We start from the raw sequence: 23,590 nt of genomic DNA, 5'->3' as shown, positions 1-23,590 counted from the left end.
TTGTGCACAAAATTTAATTTTTCTTTCCTCAATGTTTCAATTACAGTACAGATTCTCCATGGATTTCAGTTCCATCAAAAAGTTATTTTCTATCGCAATCAAAGCTAATTAATGTTTAGCCTGTTCTGTTTTTTAGGGCTGAAATAGTCTGTTCAACAGAGGCAGTGGACACTGGGAATGTTTTCAACATTTTGGTTGTGATGCTTCTTTTACCGCTTTAGTTGGTCAGTCTAAATTGTCCGTAGGTGTGAATGAGCGAGTGAATTGTCTGTCTGTGTGCCCTGCGACTGGCTGGCAACCAGTTCAGGGTGCCCACTGCCCAAAGATAGCTAAGATGGGCTCCAGCACCCCCGCGACCCTAATGAGGATAAGCGGTACAGGTAATTGATGGATGGATGATTCAGGGTTTTTTTTAGGCCAGCAGAGAAGGCCCTGCAGGTCCTGACGTCCCATTGCTGGACGATTATTAGTTAGGACAGGTATTCTCATGAATATTGTTTGGTAGTACCGATAAAGATGGCCTTGTATTATTTATCTGTTGGAATGAGAAATGTTTTACCTTAACTGAAATAGAAAAACTACATATCTAATTTGCTTCTAGCAACTTACAAGCATCTCGGGGGAGAAATGAAACAGTTCTGCGAGTGATGAATCTGACCATTGCCGTGTGCATAAAACTGTTACGGTTATACACTAAAGTACAGGCGGCCCTCTAAGGGATTGAATCTGGCCCGCGAGACAACACTCAGAGAAGCGCAAGAGAAAAACAAGCTGCAGGTTGAAATAAGTCAACTTGATGTTGCCAAAGCCAGGTGCCTTGATCAAAGACACTGTAATTGTATTTTTTTTTCTCTCTCTCTCTTTTCCACCCCCTTTCTCACAGTCTTTCACTCTCTGTGTCTCTCTTTTTCTTTTCCTTCCTTTTCTCTCTTTTCTCTTTCTCTCTTATTACCCTTCGCGATTTATTTTCTCTTTTCGCTCCTGTCTTTCTATTCCTCTTTGGATTTCTTTCTTTCTCTCCCTTTCTTTTCCCCCTCTCTCATACTTTTTACCTCTTTTGTTTCTCACGCTCTCTCCTCTCTTTTTCTTTATTAGTCCCGCCCTCTCTCCTTTTTCCCTCCCTCTTTCTCTTATCTCTCTTTTTCGTTCTCTTTAATCTGGCAGTCCGGCCCCCGACAGAATGTTTGTTCTATTGTGTGCCCCCCGAGTAAAAATGAGTTTGACACCCCTGCACTAAAGCGATGCATCTGTAGTGTTAACTTACTAAACGCAAACAACGATTCGTGAAAGCCATACACAAGTATCAACGTTTGCATTTGCTTGAGTGCATGAAACCATCTTGTGGATCTGATTTGTCCAAAGATTTAACGATTAGCAATAGAATAACGTATTTTCGTCGTTCTTTTAATAAGGACAAAATCGTATTGTATTTGAATAAACTAAGGTAACTTATTGACCCCGCAACAGTAATGTTATGATACAAAGAGCTCACATTTATTACAAAGTAAACGTGTTATTCGGTTCGAACGTCCTTTCAGGCAAAACCAGGGTTATACCAACTGATTTTGAAAACAACCCCGATGCATCTTGGGAAGAAGAAGCTATCGTCGTTCTTTCATGAGACGTCCTTGAGCATAGGCGCTTGTCAGTTTTTAAAAAAATCTTGTTTTATACCTTGCGCAAACAAAAGAGCAATACGATACTAGTAAGTCATGATACTTTAAAACCTGAATGTTCAATAGTCAATTTATCGTAGTTCTTCATAACATGTAATATTTATAGCAACTCTATGCGTACCACTAGCTTTTGAGCCATTCGGTTGCCCATTTATTCAATGTATGGTTGTTTATATTTTTGAGTAAAACATGTTTATGGTCATTTTCTCAAGGTTGCGTGGAATCATTTGAGACAAATGGGAGCGGACAAGAGGTGAGTTACAGCGTTTATTAAACAAAAGGCAGTATGTTGTTTGCTCGTGTGAATTGTAACTCTCCTTCTAGGATTTATTTGCAATTCTCGCGAGATTCACTGCAAAATAATGCAAAGTGTTGCATCGAAAATCACCCCATACTTATAAATTTGGCACAAGACGCTTTGAGTGTTCTATTGAATGCGTGTTTTAGTCTCTCAATTCTGGACTGTCATTTTTTTCCTGAATTATAGTGATGATGCATTGACATCTCAATATGTCCACAATCTACGGTATAAATGACTCTTATGGATGATTCTCTATATAACATTTAAGTAATAACATCTTACCTATCACGATTTCTCAATGTACATTAACAAGTTGTATTTTTCATATATAACATGTCATTTGCACAGTACTGGTTTGGATGGTTGAAATATCTCCTTACTAAACAAATGACCACATTTTAAGTGGAACTAAATAATGTGGTTGCAGTTAGAAATATTTAATTTTTGGGTTCGACTTTTAACATATTCGCTGCTAAGAAATGTCACTAAATGTAATAATTGTCAATATAATGCTAATGAATCCCTTTCTTCCTGTTTTTTTATGTAGGCACAGTATATAAACATCAATTAGTAATTAACAAAGTAAAACAATAATCTTTTTGCACAAAACAGCTGTATATTACAATAATCTCATCTCATTGGCTACACCGCTTATCCTCAGTAGGGTCGCGGGGGTGCTGGAGCCCATCCCAGCAATCATCGGGCAGTGGGCAGGGGACACCCTGAACTGGTTACCAGCCAATCGCAGGGCACACGGGGACGGACATCTCACCCGCTCATTCACACCTAGGGAAAATTTGGACCGGCCAATTCACCTGAAATGCATGTTTTTGGAATGTGGGAGGAAACTCACGCAAGCCGTGCTGCCCTAATACAATAATATAATATATAAACATGTCCCTAAAGGGAGTAGGTGGAAGCCAAACCTTTTAAACGCCTACCCCTATTCCATTTTTTTTTACCTTGCAGTGAAGGCATATCCAAAATCACAACAATAAAACAGAATTTTTTACCACAACAAAAAAATAAGAAAATTAAGAAATTACATTTCAAACTTATAATAGTATTGTTAGTGATTCCTATTCCATACAATACCCTTATAATCTCTTAAATGTATTAATGAACATTAATATATTATCTATAAACGGTATAAAATAGGCAGCACGGCGGCGCTGTGGTTAACGCGTTTGCGGCACAGTTCTGAGGTCATGAGATCGAACCTCCTGTGTGGAGTTTGCATGTTCTCCCCGTGCTTGCGTGGGTTTCCTCTGGGCGCTCCGGTTTCCTCCCACATTCCAAAAACATGCATTTCAGGTTAATTGTCCGGTCCAAATCGTCCCTAAGTGTGAATGTGCGAGTGTGTTGTCTGTCTTTGTGTTCCCTGCGACTGGCTGGCAACAAGTTCAGGGTGTCCCCTGCCCACTGCCCAAAGATAGCTGGGATGGGCTCCAGCACCCCCGCGACCCTACTGAGGATAAGCGGTGCAGATAATGGATGGATGGACGTATAAAATATGATTTTTAAAATTTGATTTAAAATTAGGGATCTCTTTAAGGTCATCATCTGAATCATTCTGTAAATAAAGACCTTCTCAGCTGGAAAATTGGCTTTTCAATGTTGTGCAAGAATATTGGACTTTGAAGATATGGATTCTACTTATACATTTTAGGAATAAAGTATGTTCTTAAAATTGAGCAATTTCTCCCCAGATATATTGTATCTGAAATTTGCTTATTGTGTCATCTACTGGCAGCTGTGCATCAATAAAATGGTGTCCAAATTTGCATTTTAATGAAAACTCTCCCACTAGTTCCTGTTGGGGAAAAAAAATACAATTGAGGTAAACCCAAATTTGTTGTTTAAAACGATTATTGCTTATTGCTCCCCGAGCCTCGTTGTCCGAAAATTACATTCTGACGAATTTAACATTTCTGGATATAGATTATCGCTTCAAATAATTCTCGATCTCATGAGCTTTTGGCCATTTTTGCTTTGGCTTTCCATCTCAAATGTCAATTATTTTTCCAAGTTAACTAATAGATGAACAATTTTGCTTCAGAAAATAAATTAGAGCATCCGTGGTTATTCTCACCCAATGAAAGCTGCTAAAAGGCTTACCCTCTCGATGGGTGAATAAAAACATGGATTTAGCCTCTTATACATTCGCTTACATTCAACAAATGCAATTGTAACCAGAACGACACAGTAGAGGAGCACAGAACATGATTATTTTTGGGGGGTTGAACCACCTTTTAACTCATTTGCAATGCTCTATTGACTAGGATAAGTCGCTCTGAACGAAGTGGCAGGTATGGCTCCGATTCTCCTCGTGACATGGATTGGCGTGACAGACGAGAACGTGATCGAGATCGGAATCGAGACCGGGATCAAGAACAGGATCAAGAGCGAGAACAACGCTGGTCCGATGACAGGCGTGATCGCAAGGAATCGGAGCGAGACAGAGATCGTAAAAGGTCCAGGGAAAGTCCAGAGGTGATAACATTTATCCAGCCTAATTATTAATCTTTTTGTTGTGTTTTGGTTGATGACACAATTTCAGAAAAAAATACTACTTATGTGTTTTTGTTTTCCTTTTTTTTTTTTTGTTAAACTAGAAAGCTTAAGCAAGCATTTTATTATTGCAATTTAACTGTTTTTAAATGTGTTTCCTTATTCAGGGAGTGTGTTTGAATTCTGAGTGCTAGAGTGGGTGATGAAACGGTTGAAAATGTGATTGGTAGATATGGAGTACTCTACCTTCCTCAATTTCTTCCCACTCTCATTTCTTCCTGGTACTCCATATCTACCAATCACATTTTTAACCGTTTCATCACCCACTCTAGCATTTAGGTCACCTAGTATTATCACTTTCCACCCTTCTTTCAAACTTGCCACACATTCAGACAAGTCCTTCCAGAATTCCTCTCTCTCCTCAGCGCTTCTTTCTGAACCAGGTCCATATGCACTTATAAACATCCATACTTCTACACCCCACTTCAACCTCACCCACATCAATCTGGAAGATATCTCTTTACACTCCACCAGTTTTTTCTTTGCTTTCTCACTCACAAGCACAGCCACTCCTTCTCTAGCATGTCCACCTGTAACTCCAGACCTTCTACCATACATACCTCCTAGCTGTAATTCACCCTTTCCTTTCATCTTTGTTTCACTCAAGGCTAACACATCAACCTTCCTTTTAGTCATCAGCCTTCCGATCTCCTCTTTCTTCCACCTAGTCGCTTTACTTCCACATCCTCTCACATTTAGTGACCCTATAACTAGGGTTTGTCGGATCTTTCGATCTCCCGCCCCCCCTTTTTTGCTTTGCTGTCTCTTCGGGAGTATAGATAGAGAGGAGAGGATCCCCAGTCCCCTCGCTCCCTCCACTTTAGTCGCCTTTTACGACACGCAGCGGACCACGGTGGGAGAATTCTCTTACTTCTCACGAGGAGAGGGCCCCTCACCACAGGGCAGTTGTTAGAGCTTGTTGTTGTTAGAGCTCTTGTTGGAGATAGGAAGGAGTGGAGAGGTGTTGTGAAAGGATAGAGGGATTGTGGACACGTTCTTAAGGATGGCCTGGGCACCTGTATGATGCGGCAGGGGTAAACCAGTGAAAGCTGTCGGGGTCTGCCGTTGAACAAAAGAGTGTGTTGTGTGACCCTGACACGAGTGACATGGCCGCTTTCTGGTGTCCCATTTCATCTGGAGGGACGAAAGCATGACCAACTTAGGTGCCGAGGTGCCTAACTTGTTTGGGCAATTGGGTTGGCCATGGTCCAAAAATCTTTGTGTTTTTTGCTTTTTTTTTCCCCCCTTTTATTTTCTGTGTTATTGTATGTTTGTCTTGCTGTCGGTCACCCCTCTTGAGGGATATGACCAAGGTAGATAGATAGATATGGAGTACCAGGAAGAAATGAGAGTGGGAAGAAATTGAGTTATGTGTGGAAAATGAGTTGGTGATTGGAAATACATTGTTTACAAAGAGGGACGTGAATAAGTATACCTTTGTCAGAGTGGATAGTGGCAAGATGGTGGACAGAGCACTGATGGATTATGTAGTGGTTAAGAAAGGGATGTTAAGTACCGTAAATTCCGGACTAAAGAGCGCACCTGATTATAAGCCGCACCCACCACATTTTAAGAGGAAAACCGATTTTGTACATACACAAGCCGCACCTGTATATAAGCCGCATGCGCCCACATTTAAACATGTAACACAAACACAAAATTAACCCAAACCCGATTTTAAGTCCCGCGATTAAAACAAAATGTCCTCATATTAAAGTCCACAGTCCAAAAATCACAGCCGGCAAAATGAACGGAGAATGATACCGGTACTTAAGGTTTGATGCAGACCTTCAGAGTCCAGGTCCTGTTGAAAGTAATCCAAGGAAAAAAGTGTATATTTCCAAAGGTAAGGGTGGGAAAATTATATCAGATGAACACATTTACTCACGCAACTCCTTTTTCTTGAACCAACATTTTACCCCCTCTTCTTTCCTTGTCTGTCCCTCACCTTTAGCGGTCCCCACTTAAACTCGGCACCCCGCGTTTATTCCGCCCCTCATTTTTGTTCACCCGTGCAAAAATTATACGTCGGTTACACATATTTACAAAGAAAGACGGTACACCGAGAGAGTTTTCAAAGCTTTAATAATAATAATATAGCTTTGACAGGGCAGTTAATGGCAGCAACACTCGAGCGCCGCTAGCGGCCGTTAGAAAAATTACATAAGTTGGCCGCATCACTGATGCCGCAGGGTTGAAAGTTAGGGAAAAAAGTAACGGCTTATAGTCCGGAATTTACGGTAGATTGTTGGATGTGCATGTTTACAGTGGTGAAATGAGTGGTATGTCTGATCATAAAAAAACTGAGAATAGATGGATCGTGGAGGGCTAGTTATAAGAAGAGTGTGAGGGAAGAGGTAAAAATGTCAGAGTTGAATAAAGCAGAAAAGGAAAGAGACTTTAAAGAGAGGATAAGGGAAGAGTATGAACGGATTAGTAGAAGAGAAATGGAGAGTGGAAATTGAATGGAAGTGGTTTAAAGAGGCAGTGTTGAGGAGTGCAAAAGAAGTGTTTGGAATGAGAAAAGTTGGTCGAGGTATTATGAAAGGAAGTGAATGGTGGAATGATGAGGTATCATAGGCTGTGACAGAAAAGAGACGTGCCTTTAAGGAGTGGCTGCAAGATAAGAGTGGCGATGCGTATGAAAGATATAATGTGAAGAAAAGGTTGGTAAAAGCGGCTGTGGAAGCAGCGAAAAGGAAAGCAAATGATGAATGGTGTCGAAAGATAGGAGTGAATTTTGAGGAAGGAGAAAAGTGTTCTGGAAAGAAGTGAAAAGAGTAAGAAACAGTGAGTCTGGAAAGGAAGAGAAAGTGAAAGATAAGTATGGAAGGTTGCTGGTTAGCGGTAGTGCAGTCAGGACAAGATGGGCAGAGTATTTTGAGGAGTTGCTAAATGTGGAGGATGGGAGAGAAGTGAGAGTCGAGGCGATCGATGGTATGGAGAGAATGGCCGTGTTGGGTGATTTAAATGTGAAGTCTGTGGAAACATGGGAGGTGCAAGAGTCAGTGAAAGAAATGAAAGGGGGGAAGGCACCTGGGTTGGATGGTTGTACTGCTGAATGCCTGAAAACAGGTGGCACAGCTATGATTGAGTGGTTAGTACGCTTGTTGAATGTATGCTTTTTAAGTGGTGTGGTTCCTGTTTATTGGTGTAGTGCATGTGTAGTGCCATTGTATAAGGGTAAAGGTGATAAGTATGAATGTAGCAATTCGAGAGGTATCAGTTTGTTGTCTGTGCCGGGTAAACTGACAAGTGAGTGGTTCCCCGTGTTGACTGGTGTGAGACAGGGGTGTGTGATGTGACCATGGCTGTTTAATGTGTACATGGATGGCGTGGTGAGAGAGGTGAATGCAAGAATATTTGGCAGAGGTGTAGCAGGGATGTGATTTTTTTCGACTATAGTCGGAATTCCAACTTTTTCACTTGCGTAGCAAACAAATCAGACTGTCTCACTCTTTCCTTTATTGCTCTGGCGCATCCTGGTGGCCGTTAGAAAAATTGCATAAATTGGCCACATCGTTGCACAAGCTGCAGGGTCTGAACTGCATTTGAACTGACCTTGCAGTATTTACAAAAAAAATCAGGTATGTGGGCAAATTATTTTGTTATTTAAATCTTGTAAACATGTTAAATTATTAATTTAAGCATGGTTTTGGACAAGTAAATTGCTTAAAATCCAGGAGCTTTTGGGGGGCATCGCCCCCCCACTGGGCTCTGCCCTGGGCCCCCAAACCCCCGGCTAGGTTTCAGACTTTTTCTCCTCACCTCAATCACATCCCTGGTGTAGAGATGATGGACAACAGTGGAACAGTGTGGCAGGTAAGTCAGTTGTTGTTTGCAGATGACACAGCGCTTGTGGCTGATTCTGAGGAAACATTGAGAAGTTTGGTAGCAGAGTTTGGTAGCGTATGTGATAGGCGTAAGTTATGTGTCAATGTTGGGAAGAGTAAGGTGATGAAGTGTTCACGTGATGGAGTGGGCATGACGTTATAAATCAGGTTGCATGGACGGGTGCTGGAATATGTCGAAAGCTTTAGGTACTTGGGATTGTTATGTGGCTGCAGTTGGTGTAATGGAGTGCGAGGTATTGCATAGAGTGAATCAAGGAAGCAAGGTTTTGGGTGCTCTGAGGAGAGTGATGAACAACAAAAAGAGTATGAGTATGGATGTTAGGAGGGGAATGTATGAGAGTGTGATTGTGCCGACTGTGTTGTATGGCGCAGAGACTTGGAGCCAGAACGCAGATTTAAGAAGGAAATTTAATGTTTTTGAGATGAAGTGTTTGAGGACTATGTTAGAGTGACAAGATTGGATAGATTGAGAAATGAAATTGTGAGAGACAGAACTGGAGTAGTTGTGGAACTGAGCAAGTGTGTTGATAAGAGAGTACTCGGTTGGTTTGGACACATGGAGAGGATGGATGAGGGGCGAATGTTGAGATGGATCCACAGAGCAGAAGTCAATGGAAGGAGACCAAGAGGAAGGCCTCGATTGACGTGGATGGATGGTGTTATGAGTGCACTGCAGGAAAGAGGTCTAAATACAATGGAAGCTAGAGCTCTTGTTGGCGATAGAGAGGAGTGGAGAGGTGTTGTAAAAAGATAGTGGGATGTTTGGACACGTTTTAAGGTATGGGCAGGGCACCCGTATGATGCGGCAGGGGTAAACCAGTGAAAGCTGTCGGGCCCTGCTGTTGAACAAAAGAGTGTGTTGTGTCACCCTGACCCGAGTGACATGGCCGCTTTCTGGTGTGCCGTTTCATCTGGAGGGACGAAAGCATGACCAACTTAGGTGCCTAACTTGTTTGGGTGTTTGGGCAATTGGGTTGGCCATGGTCCAAAAATGTTTGTGTGTGTTTTTTTGCTATTTTTTTCCCTTTAATTTCCTTTGTTATTGTATGTGTTTGTCTTTCCGTCGGTCACCCCTCTTGAGGGATATGACCAAGGTAGATGGATAGATATTGTTTGAATTCAATGTTTCAAACATTTATAGTATGCAATTACCTAAAAAGTATGAGTTAATTAGTTGCTAACAGAAATGACATACCATGCTTGATACCATTTTGACCAGTTTTGATCATGCACATCATCACTCCAGTAGCATTTGCTGTAACATAGTACATTCATATATCTTGCGTCTATTGTATTTTCTTCTTTTTATAATAGCTTTACTTTTCTTGTAAAAAGTACCGCTCCTTGGGGTCATAAATTGTCTAGTGTTAACAGTTTTTATATGCTCACTGGCTAAAGATGTTATGGCTATAAAAATTGTGCAATACATACCGCTAAAGACAGGAGGTGTAGAAGCGTCTGTTTGTATGTAGATTCTAATTAGGTTATATGAGAGTAACTGATGGTTGGGTCTGTTTTTTTTCTAGCCAAGAGAACAAAGGGAGCGGAAAAGACACCACAGTGACAGATCAGAAGACGAATATAACTCGGATGTCGACTTCTCAGATTACGATTACAGACGAGAAAACGGGGAGGATAACAGGAGCAAGACCATCATGCTTTGGAGTCTTTCACCTCTCATCACTGAGGAAGATGTATGTTGTTTTTATTTTTGCTTGTATACATGCAGTAATGTGAGGGGGTGGGGGTTAGTTCACAGTGTAATGATCTGTTTCCTTTGACATTAAGATATGTTTTGCCATTGATCAACTGGAAGGTCCCCAGCCATCTGAAGTCAGACTGGTGAAAAGGAAAACAGGTGAGACTGGAATACATGAAGGACCTTTACATCCCCTCGTCTATGACCATAGAGCAAATCTGCTTCCTGTGAGACCCATTTACCAAATAGGAACATGGTCATGTTAGTTATTCTTTAAAAAAATGAAATAAAGCTTTCACGTCTCCTCATTAAAGATGATAATAAGGCCTGCTCAGGTAAGTGGGAACAGCAACGTTATGACCGGTAACGGGCAGTTTTTCTTTTTTTCTTTACGTCTTTGTTGTGGTAAAACTCTTTTAAGGATCGGCCAGATGTTTACCAACAAAGGCCTGGGTCGTGAAGCAATATGTGGAACAGTTTTAATGATATGCCCATGGACTCTTAACTAACACGCCTCCCGTCTATATTTGAATGCTGTCTCTAGGTATAAGCCGTGGTTTCGCCTTCGTGGACTTTTATCACTTTCAAGATGCTACCCGATGGATGGAGACCAATCAGGTTGCTTCACAATCGCCAAGTCTAGCTTTAATCTTGGAGATCTAGGGAAAATAACTTAAAGGCAACCTAAATGATATAAATTATTGAAAAAGTTTTTATTTACCAACAATATATGTTTTTGATTTGTATCGTACTTGCTTGCATATTTCATGGATCTTGCGAAGCCATGTTATGTAGCGTATAGTATGTGAACCTAAAATTGTTAATACAATGGTTTATACTGGCAATACTGATAAGACTTCAATAGCCTTTTTTTTTTAAAAATTCCTGGTGGTGTTGCAATTTGTGTTTCTTTTCTTTTTGGTTTTGCAAGTTTTTTTTTAATGTTAATCGTTTTGCCAATATTTTGTGAGGAGCTCATCTGTGGTTTCCCAGAATCCAATCTGACTCTTCTTTTAGGGTCTCATAATACACTTTACTCTGGCTCAGATTGAGCTCATGGGTCCCAAACACTTAAAACATCTTCTAGACATCACATACATCACATCTGTCTTTAACAATGGGACACATGCTGGGCATCCCTCGCCCCATGCGGGGTGTCCCTCGGGCCCTCCTTTCCACTTCCAAAATGGTTGCTCTGTTGAGTTGACATCAACTCATGTATCACTTCCTCGGTTGACATTTTAATTCCTCTTTCAGAAACGTCTGATCATCCAAGGGAAAAATGTGAAAATGCACTTCAGTCATCCCAAGCACAACTGCGGTGACTGGCTTTGCACTAGTGTAAGTTTGTCTCGTGATCTTCCACAATTCTTACCACCACACTGGCCATGTATATAGATTAGCAATCAATATTTAAAAACATCTGTGCCGTCGCATTTTTGTTCAGTTACATATATTTTATGAGAATTAGAGGTTAGATTGTTTCCCCGAGGTAAGTAGCCTGTGCTGTAAGGTATAAACTATAAATTTATCTCAGGCAGCACTGTGCAGTAGGGCATTTTTGGGTGTGTAATAAAAATGATGTGAACGGTTACTTGCAGTGTGGCCTGTACAATTTCCGGAGGCGAGTGAAGTGCTTCAGATGTTCAGCAATTAAAGTTGGTAAGTAGTTAAATCAACAGGAGGCCACCGAATCCCAACATGCAGGCAGGCTGAGACATCAGTGTTGGGAACCCAATGTATTTTGGAGTTTTCTCCTTTAACCCAGCAGAAAAGGGGAGAGCATGCAATCGAATATAACATATACAGCTAAATATTCCACTCAATTGACTGAAGATCAGAGATTGGTTTTAACCACTGAAAGGGATTTGGCTGTTGTCCTTTTTTCTGACTTTTGTGAAAGTCACATTTATGCACCAAGTTTTATTTTCCTTCAACAGAAAGTGACCCATGCAGTCCGCCTGACACCCTTGAAAGTCAGCTGGCAGGAGACTACTGTAGTGACAGTAAGGATCCTTCTATTTTAGTGATGGTCAATGCGCAGTAGATGGCTTTTCTGTATGCAGTAATGATTTGAATCTTTTTTTTGTCATTCACAGCTATCATCCTGAGAAACATTGCTCCCCTGAGCACTATTGAAGGCATCATGACTATCCTGGCGCCATACGTTAATCTTGCTCCTGGCAACATTCGCCTAATCAAGGACAAACAGACGGGTCAGAATCGAGGTTTTGCCTTTGTCCAGCTCTCTTCTCCTCTGGTGAAAACACTTGCCTTTTATATTTTCATATTTCCGTTGATTTGATATTCATTAAAAAAAAATGTATGTATCGGTGTTCACAGGAGGCTTCTCAGATGCTAACAATCCTACAAGGACTGCAGCCTCCTCTTAAACTGGATGGGAAATCAATCGGGGTGGATTATGCTAAAAGTGCTCGAAAGTATTTGGCTGTCTGATTCTTTTGATTTGTGACTGACATGGAGTGGAGAGTAATTCTTCTTTAACTCCAACTCTAGAGACCTTTTACTCCCTGATGGGAATCGTGTGAGTGCCTTTTCCGTTGCAAGCACGGCTATTGCTGCTGCTCAGTGGTCCCAAAGTCAGGTAGAACTTTTTTTCTGTGTTTTTTTTCTCAGTTACCTGTACAGAGCGTTAATTGTTTTTTTTTTTCTTTTCCAGCCTCAGCCCAACTCGGGAGGAGTATCTGATTACAGCCCTTTGCATGAAGGCTACACGGCAATGTCACAGGTTGGTAAGACCGGTGAGGTCGGCCTTTTAAAAACTGAAATTGAAAGTAAAATGGGCCAGTGCAAGGGCCCTTGACATCCATATTCATTTCTTTTTTTCTTATCTTCCTCTTCCAACACAGTTGAGTCAAAGAACAGGACAGTTATACAACTTTTATAGTTAGCCAATGAGCTACAGCTTTGTTGAAAGAGGAAAACATTTAAAGCAGGCCAGACTATGGCTCTGAGATTTCAATGTTTAGAAAACTCAAAAGCAAAATGTATATCAAGGACCATTTCGTGATAGAACAGCATATATCCCCTGAAAGTCATTTTATCGAAAGCTCTGTCTTTGAGTAAGACATCAGTTAAATAGATTTAAGGTTTTGATTTATTTCCAGGCTTTCTATCAAGTTGCTGGAGCCAGCACCTCACAAGAGAATGGAATCCTTGGAGGTGACAAATTCTGAGGTCATCATCCTTGTAATAATTACAATCCTATCTAACTTTGTATCTGCGTAATTCCAGCTCCTCCTTCTCTAAAAGTTGTTCCGACTGCTGCTGGTGTCGTTCTCTCTTCCGCCTTGCAAATGTACCAACCTCATATCATTGGACAACCCGCTATTGAGGTGATTCGATTTTGTGTTTGTACATTTCATTAACTTAAACGTAACATAAGAATTGTATTGGTTGCAGGCATTGCAACTGGCTCAGCATTTGGTGGCCAAATCTCAGGCAGGAGGACATTTCCCTGGTGCCGATTCAGTACCTGCTGCCACGGTAACAGCTGGCGCTGTAACAACTACCACCACAGCTTCAACCGTTGAACATATAACAGACACAACCACTGGTATAAACAATTTATATTTTGTACAATGGAAACGGGATTGTATTCCTGTTTTTGATGAAACTGCGAATACATACTACTTTCTAACAGTTGTTCCAGATACGTCCACCTACCAGTATGATGAATCATCTGGCTATTACATTGATCCCCAAACTGGCCTGTACTATGACGCAAACACGCACGTAATGCACTCACAATTTCATAAAAGCTCCCTTAAGATTATTCCCATGTCTTTATTTGATACCATTAACTTATTTCTTGTCCTTTCAGTATTACTACAACTCTCAGACTCAGCAGTATCTATACTGGGATGGTGAAAAGCAGTCGTACATCCCCGTGCCAGTTGACACAAGCGCTGCCACCGCAACCAACTCAAAAGAACCGCGAGAGGCAAAAGAGAAGAAGGAAAAACCTAAAAGCAAAACTGCTCAGCAGGTGGCATGTTTCTCTGACAGCAGCACCACTATTTCTATATTGCTTTCTTGATATAATGGTTGCTTTCCAGATTGCTAAAGATATGGAACGCTGGGCTAAAAGTCTAAATAAACAGAAGGAAAATTTCAAGACTAGCTTCCAGCCCCTCAGTCAAGAGGAAAGGAAAGAGGCTGCTGCTGCTGATGCTGGATTTGCAATTTTAGAGAAAAGGGTAACTCAATTCGTCCAAGTACATTAACTTCTTATGTCGGGATGAATTTGTCTTATTCTCGAAATGGATGTGCTCCATCTTCAGCAAGCAGGAGTTCTGGACAGATTGATTCCAGAGATTGTATATGTTGTCGATGAAGAAGCGACCACCAGCTCCTCACACCCATCCAAGGTGAGCATTTGGATAATTTTGGAGCCTATCTTTGGTACTTTGGAGTGTGAAAGTGGCCTGTTTTTGTTTTTAGAGCGGCCTAGTGGACTCCTACAGCGGAGACAGCGACCCCGACGAGGCTGCTGAGGGTGGTGAGGGCAGTCAAGACAAGTTGACTGACTGGAAAATGCTCGCTTGCTTGTTGTGCCGCAGGCAATTTCCCAATAAGGAAGGTTTAATTCGACATCAGCAGCTGTCTGACCTCCATAAGGTAACGGGTCATAATTGTGTGTATGCCAAACAATATCATATTTTCTGGACTCTCAGGCGCACCTGAAAAAAAAACAAATTGGACTGAAATTTAAAGGTGCTTTACATACTGGATAATACGGTGGATAAAATTAGAAATTCATGCAGTATTTTTCTGTGTGCATTATTAAACGAGGTTTACGGTATACTACCGTATTTGTGCAATGATTGATCAATCGTGAAATATCGCGAAACAAAACTGCCATCAGACTTCATGCAACTGGATTCGAGCCCGGGTAGGAAATTTCCTCCTGCCGTAGGAGCAGGAAATCCTAACCACTAGACCAGTGGTCCTCAACTGGTCTGATATCGGACCCAACATTGCACTCTAAATAATTACATCCTGCGACCAAAATCAAAACATTTCCACTTCTTAAAGTTATTAAATGAAAGGATTGTGCATCTTATTCCAGACATGGTAAAATATTTACATTTTTTTTTAAAAACAAAACAATGACCAGAAAAAAACAAAACAACTACAAGTAATATTACCTTTTAATGCTCAAATAGCTGCATTTTGAATGACATCCAAAGCGGTTCACTTCAGTGGCTTTGTCAAGATAAGATAATAAACTCCATATCTCATATATCCTCTGTTGCATCTGCATTAAAACATGTCCAACAACAAACTTTATTTGTCCTTTTCTGTGGTGTGAGTTTGCAGGTGTTACCTCACATTTGGAGGGGATTAGCAACATCTACTATTAAGGAGTTTAAATGAACCTCTTTTATCATATTTTCAATTTGCATTATTTTGCTAAAACAAAGGCCTGCGACCCACTCAAAACAGGCCCGCAATCCAATTTTGGGTTCCGACCCACCAGTTGAGAAACACCGTACTAGACCACGTGTGATATAGGTAAAATCGAATGCATTTACTGATGTTAATTGTTACACTACTTTAGGGACTGATGTTTGAGAATGGAGAAAACAGAAACTTGTCCAGAAAAACATAAATGAACGCAAAGTCCGATTGTTTTCTCCACTCTCTAATATTCATCTTTGGGACTGAGTAAAAATCGCGTGATAATTACTGTATCTGTATCGCTGGTTGTGTAGTGGTTAGGTTTCGGCGCTCTCACCGCCGTGACCCGGGTTTATTTCCTGTTGCATACAATGTTTTGCGATTTTGGTCAGTGACATTTTTCCACTAATCAAACATTGCACTTACATATACTGTTAAGTGTATAAAATATGCAACGGTATTATACCGTAAACTTTGTGTAGTAACACACACAAAAGAATACTGTATGTAATTCCAATTTTATCCACCGTATTATCCATCATTCAGTAGTTCTTATAGTAGTTCCATCTGCCGTATTAGTCGTGTGTGTGTGTGTGTGTGTGTGTGTGTGTGTGTGTGTGTGTGTGTGTGTGTGTGTGTGTGTGTGTGTGTGTGTGTGTGTGTGTGTGTGTGTGTGTGTGTGTGTGTGTGTGTGTGTGTGTGTGTGTGTGTGTGTGTGTGAGAAATATACACACACAAACTGAAGCCATATCCCCCCGGTGGGAGGTGGCAAGAGTCAAGAACACATTCCCATTTTTGACTCTTTCTGGGAGATTGATACAGAGGAGGGGATTCCCAGCCCCATCGCTAAACCCAACCGATGTGTTGCAACATCTTGTTGGGAGTCATTAGGTGACCAAACCCCCCCAATCCAACCCCTAATGCCGAGTGCCAAGCATGGAGGCCACGGGTACCAATGTTCTAAGTCTTAGGTATGACCAGGCCGAGGCTCGAACCAGCAACCTTCCAGTCTCGGGCGGGCGCCTTATCCTCAAGTCAGGGATGTGATTTTTCCGCTAATTCGCGGAATTCCGCTTTTTTTATCTCCAAAAATAAAATTTTAAAATTTCCGGTGTTTTAATTGGTAAAAAAAAACGATTTCGTCTCGACAGCATGCCATTTGAGTGTTTCCGTAACTGAAATGAAACGTACTTGCGATTGGTTGAAGTCTCGTGTTGACCAATAAACGCGCTTGTTATAGGAGTGTGCCATTGTTCATTTCTCACACGTTTTTGCCGGGTGTTTAAAGAAAGATGTCCGTGATCGAACGCAAAGATGCTCCGCGAGCTAAAGAAATTGATAAGATTGTAAAAAACAAGTTTCGATGGGACTGGTTGGAGAAGGAATTATCTACGAATGTTGGAAAGAAGACTGTGACGAATTTGTTCAATGACTTTATTCGGAAGATCGATCGTGCCGGGAAAGCACTTTGCATTTGGTGTCATGATACCATCGACTATGGTGGGAGAGGTTTCAAAGCTCTTGAAAGTCACGCAAAGAGCAAAAAACACGTGAAAGAACTCCAGTCAAGAACGACAAATTATTCCATCGCTGGAAGTTTCGGTGCCCAAACGAAAACTCCAAAACTTTACGGCCTCCATCCCTTATTGACATCACAATCGGAAGCGGTAATAAAGAGACGTGATCCACCCCAACAACCTGTACCAGTTGCTGATAGAGTCGTGAATTTTGAGGTAGGTGGTAAACTTTTCAAATTTATTTGACAGTTTTCCCATTTTTTTCGAAAATATTATAACGTAATAAAAATGGCCATAAATATTTAACAATTACAATAATAGATTTTCATGTGTACATTACACCAACACTTTACTGTAGGGCCTATACTTATTGTACTTTCATTTATCAAATACTTGGATACGCTGCTATTAAAGAAATAAATTATTACATTTAAAATATGATTTAGGAAATTTAAAAATATTATTAAGCCTAATAGTAATCAAAACTATTGTCAGTATTTATATTTTTTAAATTAAGTACTTGTATGATATTCTACCATTGATTTTCTTAATGGCCACGATATTATTATGGTACATAATTTACTTAATATTAATAACATGGTTAATCATTGACACAAACTCAAATGAATGCTGCATGTTTGCACTTTTTAGGTTTCAAGATGTTGAGTGTCTTGATGTATGCAGTTACAGAGATGATCTTAGTCGAATGCATGATTGTGTTTTTATCAGAGCTTGCTGCATGAGGTATTTTATGTTTTTGTTATCCATTATGTATTAAGAATGATTGATTAAATGATTTATTGCATGGTAAATATTATTTCCAATGGTTTGTAGCTAATTTTCAACATTTTTTTGTCACCATAATAAATACTCTGACATGTGAATGTGCATGAAAGTTTAGACTAAATCCTTTTTTATTTACTTTGGTCGCATGACATTTTGGATTATAATTCAAATAATTATTTAAATTATTTAATTGTTTACTGATTATTGTTAAATTTCTTTTATTCTTCAGGCAATGCTGTTGGGAGTGCTGGCCGAAAATTCTCTTCCGTTCACCATGGCCCCAAAGCTCATCACACTGTCAAAGGAACTGGCAAGGGATCCAAAAGCTCTGAATGGACTGTCCATGGATAGAACCAGTGCATCCTACAAAACAAAGTATGGCCTTGCCCATACTATGCTTGATGAGACTTTAACAAACTTAAGATCCTCCCACTTTTCAATGAACATTGATGAGTCCACCAGCAACAATCTACACCGTGTCCTGTGTGTTCTCGTCAGCTATTTCTCCCCGTCGACAAAGTCTGTTGTGGTGGAACATTTAGCATCTTTGAGTGTTGTTAAAGTTGACGGCAAATCTCTCTTTGATGAACTCTCAGCCCTCATGACCAAGAACAATATTCCCTGGAGCAATTTGGTGTCTGTGTTGATGGACTCATGTGCAGTGATGCGGGGTTCCAAATCTGGAGTTGAGACGCGTTTGCGAGAGGGACCAGCACCACATCTCCTTGACATAGATGGGGATACCTGCCACCACATCCACAACGCCTCTAAGCATTTTTGCAAGCCATTTGAGTACAAGATTGAAGGACTCCATAATGATCTCTTCAACGATTTCAAGTGGTCAACCGATCTGAAGGAAGCTCTTCAAGAAATTTGCTTTCTGACAGGCATCACCTTCACCATGCCAGAGAGATTTGTCAGCCATCGATGGCTTTCAAACTATAATGTTTCAATGTCCACCTTACGCCTCATGGATGTCTTTACCATCTTCTACTATGCATTTCTTGGCAGAGGAGATAAAGAACTCTATCTTCCCACCATCATGGCCATCTACCACAAGAAGGATCTTTCAAGAGAAGTCAAAGCCAAACTCAAAGACATACAATCAGCTTTAGGCCAAAAGAACATGACTGAGGAAGGAAGGAAGAGGAAGCAGAGGATCTATGAGAAGATATTCTTCACAAGATTGGATACGCTTCTCACCCTCAACCTGTACACAGCAGTTCTGCCCTTGCTGAAGAACTATGTGATCACCTTTGAGACGAAAACGCCAATGATCCACAAGCTGAACGACAAGCAAGTGTCCTTCTTCAAGAAGTTCTTGTCCTGTTTCCTAAAGCCAGAGTCCCTTCAAGGCTGTAAACTGACAGAAATTGAACTGAACAACAAAGCCAACCAACTCCGAGAAAATGATATTTTCTATGGTGGTGTCACCAGCAAACTGATGGATTCTTCTAACAAGTCGTCAGTTGTGTTCAAGTTCAAAGCCAAAGCCAAGGCAGCATATCTGGCATGTGGTCTGTACCTTCAGAAAAAGTTGCCCATGAACAGCAAGCTTCTGAGAGCAGCCTCTGCCATTGACCCACTTGCCAGAGGACACAGCTCAACTTTAAACCAACTGAAGAAGCTGTCGTCGTTGGTCACCAATGTCCTTGATGAGTCAGAGCTGGGGAACTATGATCTCGAGGTGAGAGAATACCAGTTGGACAGTGAGTTGCCAACACCTTTGGACTCAGAGGGGAAGGCAATTGCACTGGATCGTTGGTGGGCCCAAGTCTTTGCTGTTGGAAGATACCCAACCCTGGCCAAGATGGTGAAGGCTCTCATGAGTTGCTTCCATGGGCCGCAAGTAGAGGGGGCTTTTAGTGTCATGGGTGATGTCCTGAACCCCAAAGCATGCAGAATGGACATAGCCACATACAGTTCTATCCAGACTGTAAAATATGCCCTAAGAGCAAGAAATACCACCTCTGTCAGCCATTTTGGAAGGAAAGACATTCTGATGGATCCTGTGCAGTCCATACTGTGCCTAAATCTGAGGACATCCTCCAAAAGGTACAGGGAGGAGAAGGATGCAGAAGCAGCTATGTTGTCTGCAAAACGAACAGAACTTGCTGTGAAACAGGACACCCAAATGAGCAAGGCTGCCTCAAGAAGAACCATCAAAGCTGCACAGAAGCAGGCTAGAAAGACCCATTCCAAAGCAATGAAGTCTAGGAGGAAGTAGTGTTTGGGTCATGTGAATGGATTTAGCTGTGTCCCAACGGATCACCACCTTATCGTGGTGGGGCACTTTGCGCGTCTCCATGACCCCCAGAGCTATGTCGGCGGGAGTCTCGTACTCCTGGTAGGGTTACCCAAGCCGAACAGGTCGAAGGGTAGAGTCCAGACTAAGAGTGATCCCAAAAGCTGGTGGCGGCACGCTTTGAGGCGGTTTCCTACAGACCTGGATCCCGTTAGCCGCCTGCAGTTGTAGAAAGATGCCGGTCGTCTAGGGTCTCCCTTGCCACTGGAACCATCTTCTTTACAATTAAGATAGTGGCGTTGGGGAAATGTTTTTTAATGTGACTGATTTTGAGTTGACTTAAACTGTAATTTTATATGGGATAGTTCAATATACATTGAAAATTTATGCTGTTGTCTTGTCTATTTCTTTGTCATCTGAGTGCATTGAAAGTACTTAAAAAAAACCATGAGCTCCGGGGGGGGGCTTCGCCCCACTTTTCCCCCCACCAGGGCACTGCCCTGGTCCTACCTGGTTTCCCCCCCCCAGCTAGCAATCACCCCCCCCCCCCCCCCCCCCCCCCCCGCTAATTTTCAGATAATTTCACTTTGGTCAAATCACATCCCTGCTCAAGTCCACCGAACTTAGTTCAGTGTGCCTTCATATATTAAAAATATATGACAAAAGACTCATCTTGGGGGGGTGTTTTGACTCTTGCCCCAGTCATATTGCAAAAAATTCTGTATATTATTCATGTCTGATTTTTCTTTGCTAGAAAAACTTGGAGGTTTTGCGGCGATCCCAAATGAGTGAAGCTGAGCTGGAGGAGTTAGAGAGAAGAGAAACAGAGGTTAGACAAAAGCCTTTTGATGATGTTGCTTTCAGAGCGACTCATACTAATTTTTTGCGTTTATAGTTGAAGTACAGAGACAGAGCGGCAGAGAGACGGGAAAAATACGGCATCCCCGAACCACCTGTGCCCAAAAAGAAGAAATATACCCAGCCAGCACCAGTCGTGTAAGAATTGTCTCCTCATAACGTCATGTGTTTTTTCTTTTATATGACTATAAAAGAAGGTTTCCTTTTTCTCTACAGTAACTATGAGCAGCCTACAAAAGACGGCCTCAACAGCGACAATATCGGCAGCAAAATGTTACAAGCGATGGGCTGGAAGGAGGGCAAAGGCCTTGGTCGCAACCAGCAGGGGATCACTGCACCCATTCAGGTATATTGTAGGAGTCTTAGCAGCAGTAGAAACCCAATTCCATTTTCTGATAATAAACGGGGAGTGAGACACTTAAACACTTTTTCCTTTTCAAGGCCCAACTGAGAACCAAAGGAGCTGGTCTGGGAACCAAAGGTAGCAACTACACTCTATCGGCATCAGACACGTACAAAGATGCAGTCCGCAAAGCAATGTTCGCTCGCTTCACTGAGTTGGAGTGAACCAGATGAATAAATGTTAGTGTGAAATCATCATCACTGAAGTGGTAGGATACGTTCCTCAGTCTGTTTATTATCTTGAGGGAGGAAATAGAATGTATATGTTGTACATATGCACAGTCAAAAGTGTTGTTTTGTGTTTCATTTCTGGGGTCATAACGTATATCCCATCAATACTTCATACTGTACAGTTTATACAAAAGGTTTGTTTGACTACATCGAATAAACCACACCGAAAAATACGGTCTTGTGCTTTTTTTCAAAACAAAGATTACACCTTCATCTGTTTTGTAAACTATGAGGAGAATGAGTACAGTCACCATGCTAAATGTACATAACCAAAGGCCTTCCTTGGTTATGAATACAAATAAATTGTGTCATGTGTCTAGTGTCAATTTATGGAGATGACGATAAATGCCTCTGCCTTTGCTATGTCAACTTGTAAAAGATTACACCTTTAATGTGCGGCACAAAACTTATTGCGTAGACCAGGGGTCAGCAACCTTTGGGTTGCGGATTGCCACTTTCAAATTTCCTCGTAAAACACCAAGTTTAATGACTCGCAAAATATATTTTTTATATCCAACAGAGCTGTCATTTTACACCAGTCCAAATATACAACAAGGATAGACATTTTAATCGTATAACTCAGTGTTTTTCAAGCCTTTTTGAACCAAGGTACACTTTTATATATAAAAAAGTTCCGAAAATGTTTGAAAATGAAGTTATGTCAAATATTTCACTGTACTACCCAATAAGCAGATAATTAGTATATAAAAAGAAGAAAATAATACTTAAAATTAAAAAGAATGTTGTGCTTTATGTTTTTCTTTTTTATAGTACAATCTTAAACCGCTTTGTTAATACAAATCTACTGCCACCTACTGATATGGATGACTATTACAGTTCCTCGTCTGAAGAGTGCAAAAATACAGAATAATGGCCAAAAATTTAGGATAGAATTCCAGCGGCACACTTAGACAAGGTCTCACGGCACACTGGTATAACTGACCTATTTTATCTTCCACTATTCTTTTTCATTAATCAACTAAAATATAAATGTGAACAACATGTGGAAAGGCCTGTAGCCATTCTGACTTCAACTTTTTACCACAAGAATTAACCAGAATCAACCATTCTTCATCAACTATAAACTACAATCAAAAAAGAAGTAACTTGGTCAGCTACTATACCACTCATCAATGATATCTTGTTGCAGAAAATATCAAAACTTGAAATAATAGCAGCAATGCAGAAGGTACGCGTGCACACACACACACACACACTTCTTTAAAATATTCGCCATCAGTCAATGGTTTTACGTGCTTTGCTATTCAGTGAGCAATTTGTTAGATAGCTTCAGCAGCGACAAAGCTTTTCAGGGTCTGTGTTTGTTTGCCGCACATTTTAATGTCCTCGCCTTGAATTCATGTTCATGTTTCGTCCCGTAATGACGTTTAACACTTGATGCGCGACGTACAACGCTCTCGGGGCATAATGCACAAAACAGCACGGCCATTTTTTGCACAAAGCCCCAGTCATCTGTCCACGCTGGCTGGAAAGAATGAGATAATTCTGCTCGAGGAGCCGTCATGATTCGTTCATTTATCGCGCGTGTGTGTTTCGTTGGCTGGGTGAAAACACGGATCTCTCTGTGAGGCGCCGGGCAAACACACTGAAAAAACCCACGTAAAGCCTAACGTAAAGCCTTTAAACAACACGGCGCGCAACTGAAAATGTCAAAATTTCAGGCGCTTTAAAAAAAAGTTCATTATTTTATTGGCTCGTGTGCCACTGGTTAACCCCTCGTGTGCCACTGCTGATACGCGTGTCATAGGTTGCCGACCCCTAGTTTAGAGAAGGTAGAATTATTTTTTTATTCCTTCCCAGTTTGGCCACTTCAAATATTTCCTAAATTAAATTAGCTGCTGTCTTCAATGCACAATCTCCCCTTCCACCTTTTCTTCCAGGAAATAGTTCTCATTGTTTCCAAATGCTTGTGAGTCATATATGAATGCTTTCGTTATCAACTGGTGGGTTGGAGCCCAAAAGTGTCGCTGACTCATTTTCAGTAAGGGTAGGCGAAAACTGGGAT

At 41.1% G+C, this 23,590-nt stretch overlaps 2 protein-coding genes across 2 annotated transcripts; both read left to right on the top strand.

Annotated features, from left to right (window-relative positions):
• Positions 1-1,567: 1,567 nt before the first annotated feature.
• On the top strand, positions 1,568-21,737 carry rbm5 (RNA binding motif protein 5). The gene is made up of 25 exons (XM_088338130.1): positions 1,568-1,705; positions 1,889-1,929; positions 4,260-4,470; positions 9,929-10,096; positions 10,191-10,260; positions 10,646-10,719; positions 11,359-11,442; positions 11,703-11,763; positions 12,042-12,107; positions 12,201-12,361; positions 12,445-12,542; positions 12,619-12,706; positions 12,782-12,850; positions 13,230-13,284; positions 13,357-13,457; positions 13,525-13,678; positions 13,766-13,857; positions 13,946-14,110; positions 14,181-14,321; positions 14,406-14,492; positions 14,566-14,742; positions 20,828-20,902; positions 20,969-21,069; positions 21,148-21,277; positions 21,373-21,737. The coding sequence occupies exons 2-25, from the start codon at positions 1,913-1,915 to the stop codon at positions 21,496-21,498; spliced, it is 2,571 nt and encodes an 856-aa protein (XP_088194256.1). The 5' UTR covers positions 1,568-1,705; positions 1,889-1,912; the 3' UTR covers positions 21,499-21,737.
• Positions 16,559-20,578, top strand: LOC148364000 (uncharacterized). Its single transcript, XM_088338131.1, has 2 exons — positions 16,559-17,258; positions 18,058-20,578. The coding sequence occupies exons 1-2, from the start codon at positions 16,818-16,820 to the stop codon at positions 20,053-20,055; spliced, it is 2,439 nt and encodes an 812-aa protein (XP_088194257.1). The 5' UTR covers positions 16,559-16,817; the 3' UTR covers positions 20,056-20,578.
• Positions 21,738-23,590: the final 1,853 nt, after the last annotated feature.

This window comes from Urocampus carinirostris, chromosome 6 (genome assembly GCF_059441175.1).
Source record: "Urocampus carinirostris isolate Australia breed hairy pipefish chromosome 6, RoL_Ucar_1.0, whole genome shotgun sequence".
In the NCBI taxonomy this organism is placed as follows: Eukaryota; Metazoa; Chordata; class Actinopteri; order Syngnathiformes; family Syngnathidae; genus Urocampus; species Urocampus carinirostris.
Note: the sequence above shows the minus strand (reverse complement) of the source record. Positions and strands in the feature narration are given on the sequence as shown.

Excerpts from the sequence above, each read along its gene's own strand:
- rbm5 (XM_088338130.1), top strand. Across the intron at positions 10,097-10,190 it reads CTCTCATCACTGAGGAAGAT|ATATGTTTTGCCATTGATCA; the intron begins GTATGTTGTTTT and ends TTTGACATTAAG. Across the intron at positions 12,851-13,229 it reads GCTACACGGCAATGTCACAG|GCTTTCTATCAAGTTGCTGG; the intron begins GTTGGTAAGACC and ends ATTTATTTCCAG.
- LOC148364000 (XM_088338131.1), top strand. The coding sequence starts at position 16,818 with ATGTCCGTGATCGAACGCAAAGATGCTCCGCGAGCTAAAGAAATTGAT. Across the intron at positions 17,259-18,057 it reads ATAGAGTCGTGAATTTTGAG|GCAATGCTGTTGGGAGTGCT; the intron begins GTAGGTGGTAAA and ends TTTATTCTTCAG.